The sequence below is a fragment of the Megalops cyprinoides genome, chromosome 21 (genome assembly GCF_013368585.1).
Source record: "Megalops cyprinoides isolate fMegCyp1 chromosome 21, fMegCyp1.pri, whole genome shotgun sequence".
NCBI classification, from domain to species: domain Eukaryota; kingdom Metazoa; phylum Chordata; class Actinopteri; order Elopiformes; family Megalopidae; genus Megalops; species Megalops cyprinoides.
In genome coordinates, this window is record NC_050603.1 from 12025453 (window position 1) to 12045757 (window position 20305).

Consider the following 20305-nt stretch of genomic DNA (forward strand, 5'->3'; position numbering starts at 1 on the left):
CACCAGGGCACTGTGAGGGAGAAATTCAAACATACATGCAAGGTGTGACGTGAGAGGAAAATAAAAATATAGATGAGAGGGTTTCGGTTTCATGTTCTATCCTTCCATAATGCTCCTCGCAATAACAGAATATAATTATTTTTAAACTGACTGGAATTCACTTGTGGTTTGGAACCTGTACCACACAAAGCAGAACTGCAATGAACTGACAATCTGAGATCAACAAATCAGAGAGAAATCCAACATGACTTATAATTCATGTTTATTACTACCGTAAACAGAGGTAACAAGCTAACACACACCAACAGAGTGAACAGGGAGAAAGCACACATTCAGGGTCCAAAACAACGAGACACCATGCTAACTTCTCAACCTCATGACTCTTTCAATCAGAAATCACTCTGTATACTTGTACTGTATGCTGTTTAAACTCATGCAGTGAAGCAGCAGAATGTAGTGGTATAAAAAATATATTTTCACAGGCTATTCATGACCTGACTTACGAGTATAAATGACTGCTGCCTTGGTCCCACAATGGACGTCACTCTTTGTAACTGCATGCAAGGCCCGCACCTCTTCCACAAAGCATTATGACCATGGGACTTACACTACACTTACTACAGTGCAGGTGGCAGGGCCCTGTCTCAAACACATCCCCACCAATGAGGGGAGTTTCAAAGGTAGCTGGGTAACTTGCAAGGCTGTGACTTCATTGCAATGGGGCTGGGAATTTCCCTGTGCTGGCCTGGAGCCCCAAGACTTCTGCTTCATTCCAGAAATGTTTTGGCACAGAGCCCCAGATACACACAAGCTCTGCATCACTGCCATGTTAACCACAGCATACCCACTATGTGATTCACATGACCCACCCCTGCAACCTCTACTACATGACCTGACATAAAAAAAGCTGTCCCTCAGTATGAAGGGTAGCATAATAACATGGATGCAAATTTGCAAATGGCTTGCATACACTTTGGCCTGTATTACTTCTAACTAAAGGGTAACATACGGTGGAAGTTAGCATGGTGAACACTCTTCAGGCGGGAATTCTCATTCGCTCTCCTCCTCTCCACTTTGCGTTTTTACCTTTCCCTCTATCACCCTCTTTGTCCTCCCCCCTCCCTGACGCCCCCTTCCTCCCCCTCCCTCTACTCTGCACCCTGCCCTCCTCCCATCTGCTCCTCTCCCTTCTTCTTGTGTCCCGAGACGATGTCATCGATGCGCAGCAGCAAAATGGCAGTCTGGAAGTGAGAGGGAGTTGGCGCATCTGTTAGTCGGCATTAACGCTAAAACAAGACCACTACTTTCAGACAACCTAGATCATCAGCGGTGGAGTGCGGCAAACAAGGTGGAAGCCTGAAGTATGCTGAACTTGTAAGTTTAGATGACAAAAGTGACGCCATAAAATCTCACGCCTCATGTGGGTCCTAATGGGGTTGTAATGCCTGCTAGGCGGGGTAGGTGCCAACCAGATACAGACTAGATTTCTACGTATCTGGTGCAAAGGGAACGCTGTAATTATTAGAGGAGACCACTGTATGTGTATTTCGTAGTGACTGATTACTTTCACTGTCAACCAGATTGCTCAAAGACATGACTGTAACTGCACTGTATGTGGAAATGTAATGAAAGCACGTCTGTTGTGCTTTGCACAGCACTCTGGAGAAGGGGGCTGTAAAGTATTTATTGATTGACCAAACAACCAAACAAACACACGCACACATATACACTGTGTAATGGCAAAAAAAGTCTGACACCACACAGAGCCCCCTTATTTAGTGTGCTCTATAGCATAACAAACAGAAGCAGTGCATAGCACAGTCCAACTGCAATCACAGTAAGAAACCTAGGTTTCATTTAAATACATAACAGCAATACTCTACACAGTTTAATGTCATGGCAGATAATTGTTAGACATTTATGGGTATGTAAAAACAGACACTTAATGGGGCAGTGGGCTCACCTCCACAGCGGTCTTGTAGGTCTGCGCTTTGACGGCCAGCGGCTCCCAGATGCCCAGTTCCGTCATGTCTGCCAGGGTTCCCGTCTCCCCGTTCACCCCCCATGACACGTTGCCCTCCTGGGTGTGTTTCGCCTGGAGAGACAGAGCGAGAGACACATGCACTGGTGTTATGGATTGGGCATAAGGAGGAAATTAAACCAAACAACAGCAAGAGAGACTAAACACAAGCATGCTGACTGACACAATGAGCAACAAAGACTGGCAGCAACAAATTCAATGATGGCAAATAAAGTTTGAATGCTGCATGCAGAGAGACAGGGGTCAGTGATTACTAAATTCACAAACTACATACTCTGGGCAGAGGAAAAATACTTGGGGAAGGGGAGCAGGATGGGCTTCTTATGAGGCAGGAACACAGTGATGGTGTAAGGGCTCTTATTTTGAAGAAGGTAGGAGCAGCGAGACAGTGACAGGACTCTTACTCTGAGGGAGGTGAGAACGCGGATGGTGCTGGCCCCGCAGTTCTGGATGAGGGTTCGAGGGATGACCTCCAGGGCCTGGGCCACGGCACGGTAGGGCCACTGCTCCACCCCGGTGAGGGCCCGAGAGCGCTCCGTCAGACGCTGGGACACCGCCATCTCCACGGCTCCGCCTCCGGGCAGCAGGTTAGGGTCCAGCAGTACATTCCGGCATACCTGCATGGCGTCCTGAAGGTTGCGCTCCACCTCCTGATAGAGAGGCACACAGTCAGAGCATTATGCAAGAGGTATAGATGAGATGGTCATTGTAGCTTGTGAACATGACAGGGACAACATGTATCAATGAGAAATCGTCTCAATATTACATTATTGTAATAATGTAGCAGACGCTCTTATCCAGAACATTTTTACAATGTTATCCGTTTATACAGCTGGATATTTACTAGGGTAATTGTGGGTTAAGTACCTTGCCCAAGGGTACAGCAGCAGTGCCACCATGGGGAACCGAACGAGCAACCTTTCGGTTACGAGTCCTGCTCCTTAACCACTATGCTACACTGCCGCCCAGTGTATGCTGGAGAGCAACTGTAACTCAAAACCAGGAGCAACACTAACGGAGACTGGGAACTACTGTTACTAAGCTGCACTGGCAGTCTATCCTCCTATACACCAGTGATGGCCACGTCTGGCCTTTACATGCCCCTGCCTCCTCCGGCCCCTCTCCCCCGCCCCCCTCTCACCGCCAGGATCTCCTTGCTGGCTCCCCTGAGCAGGATGGTGCAGGCCTTGGGGTCCTTGCACTCGGTGACGAAGGTGAAGTACTCGTCCCCGATCTTCTTCACCTCGAACAGGCCCGCCCCCGTGCCCACATCCTCGTCCCGCAGCTCGTCCGTACGGCTGGCGATACGAGCCCCGCACGCTCTGAGAGAGGGAGCGCGAGGAGAGTGGGCAAAAGAAGAGCGTGAGAGAGACGGAGGGGTGGAGGGGTTAGTTAGCTTATGAGGTCAAAGGGGAAATCTGAACAATATTTACATGAGAGAGAACACATACCATCTTAAAGGCTTCAAATACCCAGTGTGAAGATAATATAATTTTAATTATAATATAATATTATATTATAAATATAATATAATATTATTTTAAAACTCCCTTTTTCACCTATTATGGCACAGAATGTCATATGCTTGCAGTAATGAGTCCCACTATAGGTTGCACCACCTTTCTGGAGTCTATGTCTGGAGTCTATTCTATGTCATTCTGGAGAAAAGTGTCTGCTAAGTGGCTAAATGTAAATACAAATGTAAAAGTTATTTCATATCCAAACATCAAAAGATCCTGGTGTGAGTGCAAGCCTGTCTGAATGCAATGTTTTGTGCTCACCTGGCGATCCTGTTGTTGTCTGTCTTTCTGACGCGGCGGATGGCAGTGATGTTGGCCTTCATCAGGTAGTGCTGAGCCAGGTCTGGGAGAAAGAGAGAGAGAGCTCAAACACGCTGAGGTGTGCCACCCACACGCTTCCTGTACAAACACAATTACTCCTCCCAGGTCTGCGTCCATCAGCAATTTAAAGAAAGTCATCTAGACTGCTAGCCTCCAGGCCCATACACTTCTGGTAAAGAGTGATGAAGGTTCAGACAGTAAGACTAAAGCTAAAACACACAGAGACAAGGTCACCAGAAGACAGAAGCACTTTCCAGGGAGACAGTGAGAGATGGAGAGAGTGAGACAGAGACGGAAGGAGAAAGGAGGATGGAGTGAGAGAGGATGAGTGGTACCTGAGATGCCCTTCTCTGTGAAGACGAGGTCAGGCTTGAGGCGGATGATGTCCTCGCAGATCTGCTGGATGTACTCCTCCTCCATCTGCAGGATCCGTGCAAAGTCCTCCTCTCGCGTGATCTCAATGTCCGTCTGCAGAGAGAAGAGCCAAGGGGTGAAGACCTCCTCATGAACCGGAGCAGCAAGCGAAACAGGAACACATACCCGTCTGTCGCTGCAGAATGAGTGCGCGCGCGCGTGTGTGGGTGTGTGTGTGTGCGTGTGTGTGTGCGCGCGCTCAAGGGTATGCATTCCAATTCATTTTAAATACAAATCTGGCCCCCAAGATCAAATATCCAAATGAAATACACACCTTCCAAAAATACTGCACAAAACAGGCAAAAATAGCGCTGTGTAAATAATGGCTCACTGCAATGACACCTACATTCACTTGCACATTCAGGTGGGAAAAGGGAGTGTCAACAAATTATGCCTTTTACGCAAGGCTCTTAGGTGGCTCCCCTCCACAAATACAAATGCGATATAATGAAACTCAGAATTTGAAACACTGGTCATTGAATTTTTTGTTCAAGCACGTGACATGAGTACTGATACAAGAAACACTAAGGATCTCACGGTGGAATGCTTGCATACAGTGGGACATTTTGGCGGGCAGGTACCTGGCTCTCGCCCTTCTTGTACTCCAGGGAGCAGTCCAGCAGCACGATGCGGGGGTTCTTGATGAGGCGGCGCATGCGGGGGTGCGTCACATCCTTATTCACCATCACGCCCTTCAGCACGCAGGAATCCTCAATGATCCCGCCGGGAACCTACACACACGCGCACACACACGCACACACACGCACACACACGCACACACACACAAACAAAAGAAAGGATGTATTTAAAAACATTTACATGCACGAGTCACCAAATACACACACTTTATAAAGTTTTTTTAACCTATTCAAACATGGGGACAGATAAGATGGCTTCAGACAAAGTAAAACAGATGTTTAGTCTGAAAACAAACCAGCAATGAGAAAGGCCAAGCTTTACTTGTATGATGTCCCCACTGCATAATGGATGGTAAAAGTGCTTGTGAAAGTGGCATTCCTTGTTGATCTCTACTGCACGTGCCGGTGCCCCGGATCCACCGAAGCACAGTGCCACGCGTCGTTTCTGCCGTACCTTCTCCACCTTGGCGTACTTCTTGATGTCGATCTCCTTGCGGCCGTTCTCCTCCAGCTCCACGGTGCGCACGGCGTCCAGCGCGATGTTGCAGGCCAGCTCTGACCAGCGGTTCAGCGCCTTGGTGTTGATGGCCGAGTTGATGATCTTCAGCATCATCTCCCTGTTACCCGTGTCCACAGGTGTGCTGCGAGGGACAGGAAGGATGCGAGAGCATTAATCTCAGGAAAGCGCATCAGCTACAGTGCATGGTGAGGAGGTGAGGAAGAGCCAGTGAGGCAAAGTGGTATCAAAACTGTGTGAAAAGAACATTTGCTGGTGTGAATAAACAGATACAGGAAAAGGAAGAGACAATCACTAAAACACAGTCAGAGAATGACTTGAATGAGGCTGTCAGTTAGAAAGCAGGCTGCCAAATGTGACAAGCTTCATGTGACACGGATGAGTGGGACTGTACCTGATGTCCTTGAGTATGTTGAGCATGTCGTCTAGCGCGTGCCTGTAGGCGCTGATCACCACAGTGGGGTGCATCTGCTGATCTAGGAACTGTTCTGCGACCGACAGCATCTCGCCCGCTAGAGGAACGAGGGACAAAGCGGGTTGAGTGAGGTGTGCTGTGAACAGGCTGCATGTCTGGGTCCCACTCTTGAAATCAGTACAGGGTCAGAAGGGGTGCCAAACGCAGAGCTTTTGGTGGGAACATCACATGACACAAGAACGTACTGCTGGAACTTCTGAAGTCTTTTAAAGCAACAAGTGAAGATGGGTTCATCATCCTGAAGACTAACATACTCAAGACCCTGAGTCTTGGGACCCGTGGTTTCCAGTACAGCACATGTAGGGGTCCAGTGTGTAGTCCCAGTGGTCCTAGTGCACACCGGGTACATGTGGTGGGTAGCTGGGCACAGCGGAGCAGTACACTCACCCAGGATGATGACAGAGGTGGTGCCGTCCCCCACCTCCTCGTCCTGCGTGCGGCTGATCTCAATCATGGACTTGGCTGCAGGGTGCTGAACCTGGATCTGTAGAGAGGGAGAGGGAGAGAGAGATGTGACAGGTGAGAGCTACTGTAGCCCAGCAGCTGTTCCTACATTTTTTGCTTTGACTTGACACGATTTCACTCATTATTTATCTTGTGGCAAGGAAGTACAAGAGAGTAAAGAGTGGATGATAGCATTTGCTCCCTACCCACAGCAATGCAGCTACTGTGATATAATACAGCAATTTGAACTCAGATGGCGCTCTGACTAACGGTAAGTGCTTCTCACCTCTCGTAGGATAGCGTTGCCATCGTTGGTCATCACAATCCCACCCATGGGGTCCAGCAGCATCTACATACACATGGGAGAAGGGGAGGAGTCAGAGGAATTACTCTGAATGGTCCAGCATTAGCTACTGTTTAGAACCTTCCCTGGTTCTGTGACCTAGAAGCTAGATCTGCCCTTTTGACTTTATGGAAACCAAGAAAGAAATTCCAACCAACCACTCCCAACCAGGACTCATTACGACTGTCCCTCTACCCTCCCTCGCCATTTGAACAATTTTGCACTGACTGACCCTGACACAGTACAACCACAGTTATCACTGTTATTGTATTAATAGCATACCTTCATCATGGCTCTTGGTCCAAGACATGTCCTGATCACGTCTGCTATAGTCTGCAATCCAAACACAACAAGACCATTAACAGCCAGTTACTATGATCGCAGGACTGTGTGCCTGCCTTCTTGACCATTTAAAGCAACTGCTGCATACAAATACAGGCATCTCACAAACATGATAGCCCCTGTCTTTTTACACCTGTATTGTCAACAGCAGCTATCTTCTGTTTCTGAAGTACACCCCACTCAGAAATGGGCCTATGCCCATTGTTCAGCAACAATCAGGAGCCTTTAATAGGGCAAAGCACCTATAATGATTTGAATTAAAAGGCCCCTGGTGTTGCCCTTCATGGAGAGATGCAGTCTGCTTACTGTGCATGGGTATGAACGTGCTGGACTTGCTCTGGACTGGACCTTGCACTCACCTTGGCCGCAGTTATGTTCCCTGTCTGGACCTTCCGCCCAGACTCCCTCTTCATATTCTGGCCTGAGAAAAGAGGAGGAAAACAAATTTTTGAAACCTGGTCCGATATCACACAGAACAACCCAGAGCCAGACAGGCCTCGAACCTCACTACACCTACGACTGCAGGATTTGATCGCAGCCCGCACATTCTGCAGAGCGCCTGCACGTTCAGTACAGCTCTACACTGCTGAAAATGACAAAAAATTTTGCTGCAATGTGAATTCATGGAAATGGAAAACAACTGCAAGACTACTTTAATGTGGCAACCTTTCAGTTTGGCTAGCTAGCACTGCTGTAGCTTCTACTTACATGTTTATTCTTTTCGGACGTGCTCGTCCACGACACTGGATCTCTGTCTACAGTCTACATGCATCATTTCTCCAGTGATGGTTATGGGTGCGCTTGTAGCAACCACCATATTAATAATTATAAATATGACAAGAAATCACTTCAAAAAATGACTTCTCACATACGTGACAGGTTTGATGAGATGCGAATAATTTGTTAGTCAGCTAAGCTTGCTTGGTGCCTTGCTACCTGCTCTGACAGTTCGGATGTCATCACTGTGGCAGATCTGGTGTCTTTTAACGGTGCTGTTGCTTACCATTCGCCCAGTGCAAAAAGTAACAATTATTTATTCCCTGGCACACAAAATGTAGAGTAAGATTATTACTGGTGTGAGGATTAAGTCGTGTCTGTCAAATAGTATTTAGTACAGCTAGCTAGCTGGCTAGTTTGCGAGTAATAAACCAACACAATGGAACATGACTTGGCAAACACGATTTCCGCTGCGATGTCTCAGTATTAGGATCTTTGGGTTTGCTTTGCAAGCAACAGGAGCCATACGAATGCTAACAAAGCTAGGTTGGCTAATTAGCAAGCTAACTGGCTTGCTAGCTATGCTATAACGTTCTGAAACATAGTTGCCAGCATGCGAACAGAACAACTCCGTTAACGTGCAACGCTCTAGTCTGATTTCCGATTTAGAGAGACATGGTTAAAGAGATGGACAGTTAACCGTTAGCTAACTAGCAAGCACCATTGGTGTCAGTGTAAGGAGGAAACCCTGGCTAGGCCCTGTGTCTCTGTCATACAATAATATAATTAATTAGTAAAATCTATCATTCCCAGCTTGTCACAGATTAAGTAAGATTGTTTTCTATTGAATCCGCTACCATTTTTGGTACTTACTCAACACGAGAACCGGTCGGCCCATCATTTTGCCTGCGCGTGTGAGACAACCGCCTCGAACCTTCTTGGCAGCACGAGAAAGACAGAGCGACCGGATGGGCGGATCTTTCGGAAGGGTCTAGCCAATCAGCACTCTCGAATTTCTGATGTACGGATGTTTCCACAAATGAGAGTGCCAGGATTATTGGACTAAAATTACACACATCCACATGCCGGGTTTTTCAGTACCCAGTTTGAAGGCAGGTGGAGTCAAACCCGAAAGCGACCATTCTGTTAAATGAAGCAGTGATTGACATGCAACGTAATGAATGCAGTCAGTTTGACTACCACACAGCGTCCACTCACAGACAGATAATCCGAGATTTTGAGGGTGGCAGCGTTTAATGTTCAGGATTAAATTCCTGAACCTAAACATTAATCGCAGCTAACAGAATGTCAATGCATTACCATGACTAATTTAGAGGTTCCATTGCAAGTAGCTGTTAACATTTTGGAAGAGATTAATGACATCCTGACAAAGATCAATAGTTTGGATTCGCATGCAAACTGCTAAAGGACTGACCTAAGCACATATTGGTGCTTAGATATTATGATTATTAATAATTCTGCAGTGAAACATTTATTTTGTTTTAAACTGAAATGCAACATTTTAAATGTACTTAAGTATGTTGTTGGGAAAGGTATGTCGTAGTATGGGCATAGTACATTTAATGACACTGTAGGGGTATAATAGGTTTGGTAAAGACTGCACAGCCAAATATCGCCTAATTCTGTGGGCACCTGAACATTTTGACTGAAAAGACATTTTCCACTGTACTTACACCCATTACTTACACAGGCAGATTCTTTCACATGAATGGAGGTACAACAAAAAATCAAAGTCATTCTGTTCATTTTATTTGTCAGAATTTACTCTTAATAAACAGAAAACACAGCAAAACAAGCTAACAGACAGACCCATGAGAAACTCCTCTTCTGAACACAAAATAAAAACATGATTTTAACAAAGTCAAGATGTTTTTTCCTTGGCTTTGATAAAAAATGGTGGAAATTTCATATGTAACACAATTTAAGTGTAAGGCAGACTTAAACACAAAAATACAAAGCAAACACAGACATTCTTTAAAACAACATTTACATACATAAATATATTCTGTTTGCTTCAATAAAGACCTATCTAAAAATTCTTAATGGAAAATAAGAGCCAAATATACCTATTCATTATCACTTTCATTTTTAAATCTACAGATTTGTATTGAAAAATGTCCTTATCCAATAGCCCTACAATAGGGAGCAAAGAGTTTCTGCATGCATTGTCCAGTAAAAAGCCCTGGTTGCAATGGGAGAGGTATTTAGAGCATTGTTCTGTAGTGCCACTGTCCAAACAGAACCGTGATACGCAGTATGATTGTGTACACAGAAAACAACGCAGTGCTAAAAATGAAGTATTTTGAATTCAGTGCATTGACCGTGCAATCAAAAGAGGCATTGCTTCCAGTGTGGCAAGATAAAAATGACCACACCCACTGTGTAGTTCAACCATGCATTCTCACAGTACACAATCTGATATCAGTGCGTCTTAAAACAAAAACAAAAAAAAATTCGTGTTGAAAAATGACTCCACTTTTAATAGCTGCCTGTACAGGGTGTCGACTGATGCCCAGAAAACAGGAGTTATGAATGTGGTAGTGAATGAGACAAAGGTCATTCGAAAGGTTGGGAGATGATAGAGGGACTGGTGGTGGGACAGACAAAGAGAGAGAAAGGGAAGGGGACAGGTCAATCTGTCCATTAGTCATCAATATTTTTTTGTAGTTTTAGGTTTAAAAAATTTCATAAATGTAATTGTGGAAAAAGAAATGCTCCTACTTTAAGTATCTTTCACAAAGAGTGCGTAATTGTCATATAGCCATGTTCTTTCTTTAACATGGTTTTGAAGAGGCATACCCTATGTTTGTAGGCAAAATATAAAGATGGATAGAAAAGAAAGATAAGAAAAGTGTGGCAGTCCTTACCAATGTATATTATATCTAACGTACCGTTTACTACCCCACCAGGGTTATTGATTACATTTTAGAAAGTGAGGTGAATAAATATTTTTCTTTCTAAAGATTTTGTCATAATCATTTGCATATTTTAATATTTCATGTTCATGATTGAGCATTTTTTTTTAGAAGTGAACTGTCCTTACAACCTATCATACTTACATTAAAAATGGCTACATTATTATTTGAATGAAAAGCGCTTTTCTTGGCAAGATTATAAATAAATGAATACAATTATGACTACATATACAGTTAGCAATAACACGGCACCATCTGGAGAACAGGGCAGAAAGCTGTATTGGCCAACATGTGGGAACTGTGCTCCTGACAAGCATCCTATGCATCTCCAAAGTGCAAAGTTGAAGGACCAGTTTTTGGACGGTTGAAAGTCATGCACTGGATGTGTGGAGACCAAGGTCACCCTTCGATAAAAATGGTCCCCCTTCCCAGTCATCCTCTAAATTCTTTGCACTGGACCAAAATGCTTTTCATTCAGGATTTCCACTTAAATCAAGTTTTTTTTATCTTCTATTACATTTATATTACATTCATTTATCAGACGCTCTTAACCAGTGATGATCTTCCATGCCTTCTGAATGACAGGCTAAATGTAAAATACGAGGATTATTTTTGTTGTTGCAATGGTCAAACTGTGAAATCTGCAATGGAGCTGTGGGAGTGAAATACTTTTTGAGACACCTTTTTTGTAGTGAGCTTAACATACAAGGAAGCTAATTAGTGAAGTTGTTAGCAGAATCAGTGCACTGGTATTTCTACATTTAGTAAATGATTGGCTAGTGGTAAGAAGTGACATCAGACTAGTAGGTTCGAAAGACAGATGAATAAGTTTTGCTCATTATAAAAGAAAAAGTATAAATTAACTTTGTTTTTAGATTTAGGCAATTTTCCATTACTTTTCAACAACATGTGGGTGTCTGGCTACTTTCCATGTCAATTCCATGACTTTCCAGGATTACAATACTTTCAGTGATTCTGGAGGACCATAGGTACCTTGTTATTTCTCTCTGTCATTTCTCATCTTTCTCTCTCCTTGTCGAGGGGTGAGCAGTTCTAGCCCCGGACACCCAGCAATCGGAATTTTCTTTCATCCAAACTGTTATCACATCAATAATGAGCGTTTGTGTGTCCAGCATATTTAGTATAGGTGACTTGGGGAGACAGACGCTCTGGAGGGCTGCTAGGGACTCTTCAGGAACAGGACTGCCCACCCCAGTCTCAGACCAATTCTCTCTACTACGTTTCCCATCGTCCATCTCTCCCTCCTGCCCTCTCCATCCCCTTCTCTTCACAGGTCGTCCCTGGCACCACTCAGAACAGGGCTGTGTGTGGCCTCTTTCTTCAAGAAGTTCAGGAAGTCTTTTACTTCACGGCCACCCTAGAGAAATAGAAGAATAGTAAATTGCATGTACACACACACAGACACACTCACACACACACACAAACATAAACAGGGCAGTATCAGTGAGGCAAGGCAGTGTTTCCCAACCCTAACCCCGGGATTACAATATTAATGCCGGGTTACATTTCAAAAGAGCTACATCTTTTCAATTTAATTAAGCTGTTAATTGAATACTAATCTGAATTTGAGAATGTTAAGAAACAGAGTTACTGTGTGTGTGTTGGGCTGTGTGAGTCAGTGTATGAGGATGGGGTGCATACCTCATATCGCTTGGGCGCGTCCTTCTTTCCAGCAGGTGCAAAGTAGATGGTGGGGAAACTGAGACAGAGAGGAATAAAGTTAGCTGTGAACATGAAGGGTGGGATCCTTTAGCTTAACATTGCTTCAATTTGAACACACCAATATAAATGCATTTATTTCACAATATGGGAATTGATACGAGCAAACTGAGGATGATGTAATACAAGGGGGGAAATAAATGAGTTTGCTGCCTCACCCTTGCACATCATAGCCTGTCGGTACATCATTGGCGGTGGCGTCCATCTTGGCAATGACAATATTTGGGTCACTGGACAGCTGAATAAAGGAGAAGCGGCAGAACTGAAGATGGCATTCGGAAATGAAATAGCAAGAAGAACTTTTTTTGTTGTGAACACTCTGTCTGATTTCACAGGAATTATAATACACTATAATGTTCATGAAAAGTCTCAATATCAAACATTCCTGACCAAAAAGGTGTTCTCTCCAGAAAAAATATAGATTAAGGATGACTTGACCAGGTATGAATCCAAGGCAGGCCAGGTATGAACACCAGATCTTTGTGCAGCGGGCAGTTTGTGAGAATATGGTGTGGGACCGATAAACCTGGAATCATTCTTCAGCAAAACTAACGAAGATGAAGGCTGAACGCAGCTCCAGTCACCTCAGATGTTATTTCTGCCACTTTCTTCCAAAAACCGCCAAGAACGTCCATGAACAGTAAAGGCTGATAAAATCTTTGAGATGGATCCTTCTGTTGCAGCCCTCTGCTTTTAGTCATGAAACCTTAAATCTCTTCCAGTCCACTCCCCCAAAATCGCTTTGTGCGGAAGGCACACGGCGCAGTGCACTGCCGTCATCCTCACCTGCTCCCCCAGCTCTTTGTACTTGGGCTCCAGGTTCTTGCAGTGTCCGCACCAGGGGGCGTAGAACTCGATCAGCACGTCCTTCTCTGGGTCGTTCACAATCTCCTCGAAGGTCTCTGCCACCACCACCTGCACAGGCAGGCAGAGGGAGAGACGGTGAGACGAGAACACAGTCACAGTGGTGCACATCACAGAACATCTGATTCTCCATCATACACAGAGGCACAATCACAGAGAGACAGATGAAAACAGACATACACAATGTAATGTTTATGTTGGTTATCTCAGAATTTCCAGCCAAGGAGCACAATACCTCCACAAACATTAGACTAACATTACATTATTGGCATTTAGCAGATGCTCTTATGATGAGTGACATATAGGTTACAGTTTTTTTTCCAATGTTCTCCATTTAATACAGCTGGATATTTACTGAGGCAGTTGTGGGTTAAGTACCTTGCCCAAGGGTACAGCAGCAGTGCCCCAGCAGGGGTTCAAAGCCCAGCTCGTTAACCAATGTGCTACACTACTGTAGTATGGAACTCTGCTCACTTTTTTCATGAGCCAGACTGTTCAGGAAAGGAGCTGATAGACAGCTGTATTGAAAGATAGTGCATACAGTGTGTTATGGTTATTTTACAGTTCTCCTTATAATTTATAAGTGCAACCAGGGTTTAAAGGGCAAATATAACCACATAAAGTATGCAATGCTTATGTGTGAGAGCTCTGCAGATGCGAAAGCCAAATTTCCCTACTACACTCATACTTGTAATTTGCCTCCTAGCAACCCCAAAGGCCTCATTAAAGGTGACACTTCTGATGCAAAAATAAACCCCACCAAATATCTCTAGAGCTGGGGGGACTGATGAGAGGGCGGGAAGGAAGAGCTGGGAATACAGCACAGCTGTTAGGGACAATGAGACACACACACCTTGACAGGGCACAGTGAGACACACACACACACGTTGACTGCACACAGTGAGACACACACACACACACCTTGACTGGGCCCTTATTGCTTTCGGGTGCAGGCTCTGACTTGAGATAACGCTTCAGCCGCCCAGCGAAATAATCTTCCAAGAACCTCTCCAGGGCCTTACCATCTCGCCTGCAGTCACACACATGCACACACACACACACACAGCTTCAAGGGCTCAATCATTGCATTAAAAAATGTCATTACAAGAATACTGTGTATCAGGTGTTAGCATATTTAAATATACAAGTATTTACAGAGTAGCAATAACTTATGAATATTTGACTAAATCTGATGTTCATCTGATCTGACTTCTGGTTTAGCAATACAACCCCATTTATAACATTGCACCTACGGGAGAATATGATTCAATTTCCAACAATCCAGTTTTTAATATGGTTCCCAGGAATGCATTGTGTAATACAAGTGGGGGGCAGCTATTACTGCCAAAATGCGCTGAAATTCTGTGTGTGTGTGTCAGTTAACATGCTTGCGTCTGTGTGCCTTATATCCCTACCATATGAAGTGTACGTGGCAGGCTCCCAAACTCACGTGAACTCCTCCCTCATGGTGTACTTGTGCCCTTCCCGGGTCCTGATGGTGACAAGGGGAAGCTCGCCCCCGTCCAACAACCCAAAGCCAAACTCGTCCTCCAGCTCGTCCCGGAACTCACGGCGGTCTGCCACTGAGAAGCTCAGGCCCTCAGACAGGAACTGTGAAGCCACCTTCATCACCCTGAGGAAGAGGAGGATGCCATATGCAAAGGGTGGAAGCCTGATGATGTAGGCCGTCAATAAAGCTGAGGGCTCTGCCCTGCCTAGGAAGATCTTTGTACATATTCTAACTTGGTGTACATTTCTGCTTGAGTGGAGTGGATATGCTCCCACCTGTTCCTCCAATAGTTGGAGCCCTTGGGGTTACGCAGGTAGTCCACCTCATAATAAGCTGTCAGCAAGTCCCGCCCCTTCAGTCTATCTCTGTTCTCACTGGTCAGATGGGGGCACATTCCAAAGCTGCATAAAAGGAGGACAAGGAGGGCAGGGAATCAGCAACACATGTGACTGCAGAAGCTATTCACTTTATTCCGAAATCCACCAAAGTGAAAAAGCAAGTGGATCAGGGACAAGTGTGTAGAGGAAAAGGCACAAAAGGAGACAGAGATGGTCGGAGGGGCTCACATGTTTTCCCTGATGAACCTGCGCAGAGCGGAGGTGGAGACAGACTCCGTGAACGGCACCACGCTCTCCTCGAACTTGCTGTTGAGACGGGGGGGCCGGAACAGCAGCACACTCCTGTGTGAGAGGGTCATGAGGGAGACGATCAGTACAGGAACACACCTGCCACTGGCTTGTGGGACTATTTTTGCAGTAGCTGGCCTACTACAACAGGAACGACTGATAATGTGCACCTGCAAGTCTCTCCGTGTCCTCTTTCCCCCTCCTTCCAAAAAGGCACTAACTCAACAACCCCCATTGCCTTCCTCTTGCTCTCTCTAGGTCTCTCCCTCTTTTCTATAAGGAACAACACCTCCCTCTCCTGCTCTCCCCTCACCTGTTCCATCGTCTTCTCCGCCCATCTCCCCCTGTCTCTCCCTCTCCCCCCCCCCCCCTCCTCTTCTTCCTCCTCCTCTCCCACTCCCTCCATCTCTCCCTCCTCCCTCCTCCCTCCTCACTCACTCGGACTCCACGCCATGCTTGAGGCCCAGCCCCAGCTCCGTGGTGTGGCCGAAGCGGTAGCTGTCCCTCATGATGCCGGCGGCCTTCTGAAACTCTGCCAGCTGCTCGCTGTCACTCCCATCAAAGAATCCTGCGACGCAGAGACATGGACAGAATTACAGACGGAAGCACACGCTGTTAGGGAGTTGGGCTGATTCAGTCCTCACACAAGAGGGTTAAAAGTAAGAAATACATACAAAACAGTGACTTAAAATTATTAGAGTTACAAAGGAAGTGATGCAAAAATCAAAACTGAGCCAAAAGGGGGTGGGTTTAGCTCAGAGTGGTTTCTCAGAAATGCTTTGGCAGGGAGCAGGGAGTTTCCTGGGCTGAAGTGGTATGCGCTGCTCTCAGTGGATGTAGGAAAGAAGGCAGCTGCCGCAATAAGTGAACAATCATAGAGTCAAGCAACGGCAATACGTGGCACAAAGCTCCGCTTATAACAAGGAACCGGTCTTTCCTGCTGTCAGCATAAGAATAAGGCATCTGATAGACCTTCAAGCTAAGTAACAGAAAGAGTGAAGAGATGTTCCTGTTAAGGAAGAACCTTACCAGCAACATTATCACCTGCCGTGTCCATATCAAGTCTGCGTTATGCCCCTCACAACAACCCACTATACTAACTGTGAAATGAGGGCATGCAAATTTGCATGCATTCAGTACAACTACTCTTTGACCTCTCTGAGAGTGAATTTAAGAAGTCAAGGATTTCCATATTGATTGTCCTGAACTTGACCCTAGTCCTTCTCATTTAAACAGCCAATCTATGTTGAACAGATTAAATAAAACTGCCAGGAGAGCTTCAATTAACACTGACAGGCTAGACCAATGTTCTTTCATTCCTTACAAACATTCTCTGGCATATGTAACTCTCATGTTGTGCAGTGAGCAAAAAAGGAAAACTGTATTGTGGTTTGACTGAATCTGGGCCATGACCGTGGGTATCGCTGTCATCAGCACCGCCTCCTGCTTCAGGGGCACATCTGTAACAATCACAGCTGTAACGATATCCCTCCTGTAATGTCAGGAGAACCTGAGGTGTCAGGTGTCAGGTGTCAGCGACCGCACCCGTCTTGAGGTGCAGGGTACTCACCCACCACACTGGCGTCAAAGTTGTTGATGAAGGAATCCAGGTCTTCCTCACTACGCAGAGGGACAGAGCTGGGCCCTGCCTGCTTCTTCATATAGCTCACAATGCCGTCTGCACATATACACACACACACACACACACACACACACACACACAGACACACACGCGCACACACACATGCACATACACACACACACAAAAATGAAGCCAGACCACCATATACAATTTAATGTAACATATTTTTAGTGAAATCTAAAGAGCAGATTCAAAAACATAAAACCAGGAAGGTACTAGAAAGTAAAGAGTGAGCACTGTAAGCAAAAGGCACATCTCTGTAAATTCTCTCTCACACAGACGCACACATCACCTGCAGAGCGTGGCCCATCGTAGGTCGAAGACTCCTCCCCTTTTCTGAAGATTTTGAGAGTGGGGTACCCATTGACTCCGAAGCGGCTGCATGTTTCTGAGTTCACTGTGCAGTCGACCTGAACGACAGTGGAAACACACGGCAGCCAATGGTTAACCTCCTCAACCCTGTCTGGTGATGGTCCATTTGAGTGGCACGTACACCTATTAGACCAGGCAGTTGTAAGGCAACTTGTAAGGCAGTTGTGTTGTTGAAAATCGAGAAAATTTGAGAGAGACATCAGAGACAAACGTACACATCCCATTACAGTGTAAAAATGGGTAACTTGAAAATGAATAAATGAAAAACGGCAAAATTACAATGTAAACTGCAATCTGACACCATTACTCATAGCAATACATGCGATACTTAAACAGAACCAGGAAGCTGACAATGCCAAAAAATATACAAAATGGACTAGGAGCCCCTGTGCATTTACTTCAGATAATCTGCCATTGCTTAAACATTTTGAATCTAATAAATGCACCTAAAACTACAAATGTACTAAGTGTTCTTAATAAATTAAATAAAAATTTTAAATGTAATAAACATAGTTCATGTACTCAAATGGAGAAAGAGAACAGGGAAGCCTGTAGACATGGCACACCAGCAGTATTAGCCTCGCACATCACTTCAGAATTTACACCTCCAAAAAATGCCTGCAAAGTGATGCAGCAGGGAAGGAGAGATGCACGAGGACACAGGCATCCCAGCTCTCTGCGCTGCAGACCATCTGCAGCCAGCCCTGTGAGTCGCACCTTCGCAGGCGTTCACACTTGCATGCCTGAACTGTAATGCCACAAGATTACGTGAAGTTGTTTTATGCGATTGCGCGAGGCAGCGAGGGTGCAGACTCTTTCTAATTAGATCTAATGAAACTTAAAAACAAATTGGAAAATGATTTTCACAGGCAAGTGTGCGTGTCATTCATCTATTTAATGGTGTTAAGCATCAGTAGCTTTGTGGGGAATGAATGCAAATGCTGTAGAACTGAAGTAACGTGATACTTTTATCTTTTGTTAGTATATATGCGTAGATCTGCGGCAGATCATCTGCCCCAGATGCCGTGTCCCTCGACGTTTTCACCTTTGCTAACGGCACGACCCCCTTGAGTTTCTTTGCAGCAGATTCGTATTCAGGGGCTAGTTTTTGACAATGTCCACACCTAAGGGAAAAATGGAAAGATAAGAAGAGGAAAGGGGGAATTAAGCTGTCACACAGCGTCACGGGTATCCTGAGATTATATTGTTAGATGGAATTACTTCTACAGTTTTCAATGAGAGCTAAGGAATAACACCATAGTGTTTCTCAGCAATTGTGTCGCCCCAGCCAACCAGGTGGGAAACAAACACACTGTTAATAAAACTAACTCTTGCCATAATAATGAGCAACGTGTGGGTGTATTAAGTTTAGATGGCTGGGGAAGGTGACGGTGTGCCACAGGCTTTTTTGATTTATGGATAGTGTGCCAATGCCGAAATGTCACCTCGCTAGATGACGTTAAAACAAACTGATGCAGTTCACTCGCATCATGATTTTCAAAAGTGGCCTTGTCATTCATTTAAAATTAAGAATTATCACGGAGCCCCAACCTCATATTTCAAGCTTGTCATTTTTGCGTTACATTGTAGCTACGACTAGTTCGCTAACATTAGCTTGCTATACTTGATCGATACGGGTCAGCCTCTAAAACTGACCAGCTAGCAAGCTAACGTTGCCTAACTAACGCTGTGACAACGTTTTTTTGCAAGGTGTCACTTTCAGTCTTGCTAGTTAATCAACAGTATACACGCAGAGATAGCTTTAGACATAACATTATCTAGCTAGCTAGCAATCCCGCAATCAAATCCTCGATAGCTTACTATCCAGATAGTCTAGGAGGCTTGCCAACATTATCCATATCTAGCTGGCTTTCCTCCAACAGAGGAACATGTGCACGATCGAGACTTTTTTGACAATCATTATTAGCTGGCTAACTAGCTAGCGTTTTCCTCACCAGGGGGCGAAGAACTCCACCAGCATGGTGTCGTGCTCAGCCGCCGTATAATCGAAGTCCGCGTCCGAGAGCTCCAGCACATCGCTGCGCGCAAGAGCGGCTCCGACCGCCAGCGCACACACCAGGACAAACGGGGAGAAGGACAATAACGTGGCCATGGCTCTCGGAATAAAAGCAACGGATCTGTGCGGGGAAAATACGGGCAATGTCAAAATTCCGGAACAGCGGCGGAATTGGAGTGTCTTCTTGACGTTCACTTTCACGCCTAAAACGGGCGTTTTCTCCTGCACAAGCGGCGACTAAGAGGCGGGTTGTATAGGGAATTTTGCCGGAAAGTCGCCCTGCTATTGGTTTAAGACGCTCAGTGCGGATGAGATGTAAAGAGGACACGGTTTCCCGTCTCTGTCAGTCACTGTGCATCCAATTGTCCTGCGATTGATTTCGCCAGCCTAGGCGCTAGTAATACTATCTTTGGCTATACATTCTCATCCCAGGGACAGGACAGATCCCCAATAATCAGCAAAATTTTCAGTCCTTATCATCTTGCATAATTAGTCCAACAGCTAAATGATAATAGCATGAATTATTTGGTAAAACCGTTTTAACATCAGTGTTACCGAAATGTATCGCCTGGATATACTTACGGATTTCACATGGGATCACGCTAGACTTTTCTCAAATTGGTTGACTATGATTATGATTATAAAAAAACGTTTTTTATATAAACAATTTTCTTTTAGACACATTTTATTCAACATTTTTATCTACAATTTATACAAAATTTTCAATGCGACAAATTTCCACGGACAAAAACTCAATCTTTACAAACTGTACATACCCCAAATTTACATTTACAATAATTTGTACAATTTCTGCTAATTATAAGGT

At 45.0% G+C, this 20305-nt stretch overlaps 2 protein-coding genes across 2 annotated transcripts; both read right to left on the bottom strand.

Moving 5' to 3' along the window:
- Positions 1-245: 245 nt before the first annotated feature.
- Positions 246-8727, bottom strand: LOC118796529 (T-complex protein 1 subunit gamma-like). The gene is made up of 14 exons (XM_036555468.1): positions 8646-8727; positions 7415-7476; positions 6996-7046; positions 6657-6719; positions 6314-6410; positions 5846-5963; positions 5389-5575; positions 4878-5027; positions 4218-4350; positions 3823-3904; positions 3183-3363; positions 2446-2691; positions 1964-2095; positions 246-1241 (listed from the first exon to the last, which is right to left on the bottom strand). Exons 1-14 carry the CDS (start codon positions 8671-8673, stop codon positions 1149-1151), a joined length of 1623 nt encoding a protein of 540 aa, XP_036411361.1. The 5' UTR covers positions 8674-8727; the 3' UTR covers positions 246-1148.
- Positions 8728-9916: 1189 nt separating this feature from the next.
- LOC118796475 (protein disulfide-isomerase A3-like) lies at positions 9917-19709 on the bottom strand. The gene is made up of 13 exons (XM_036555362.1): positions 19418-19709; positions 18508-18586; positions 17383-17500; positions 17019-17126; positions 15887-16016; positions 15389-15502; positions 15098-15223; positions 14763-14945; positions 14234-14342; positions 13235-13363; positions 12607-12686; positions 12371-12428; positions 9917-12086 (listed from the first exon to the last, which is right to left on the bottom strand). Exons 1-13 carry the CDS (start codon positions 19573-19575, stop codon positions 11997-11999), a joined length of 1482 nt encoding a protein of 493 aa, XP_036411255.1. The 5' UTR covers positions 19576-19709; the 3' UTR covers positions 9917-11996.
- Between the last annotated feature and the right edge of the window lie 596 nt (positions 19710-20305).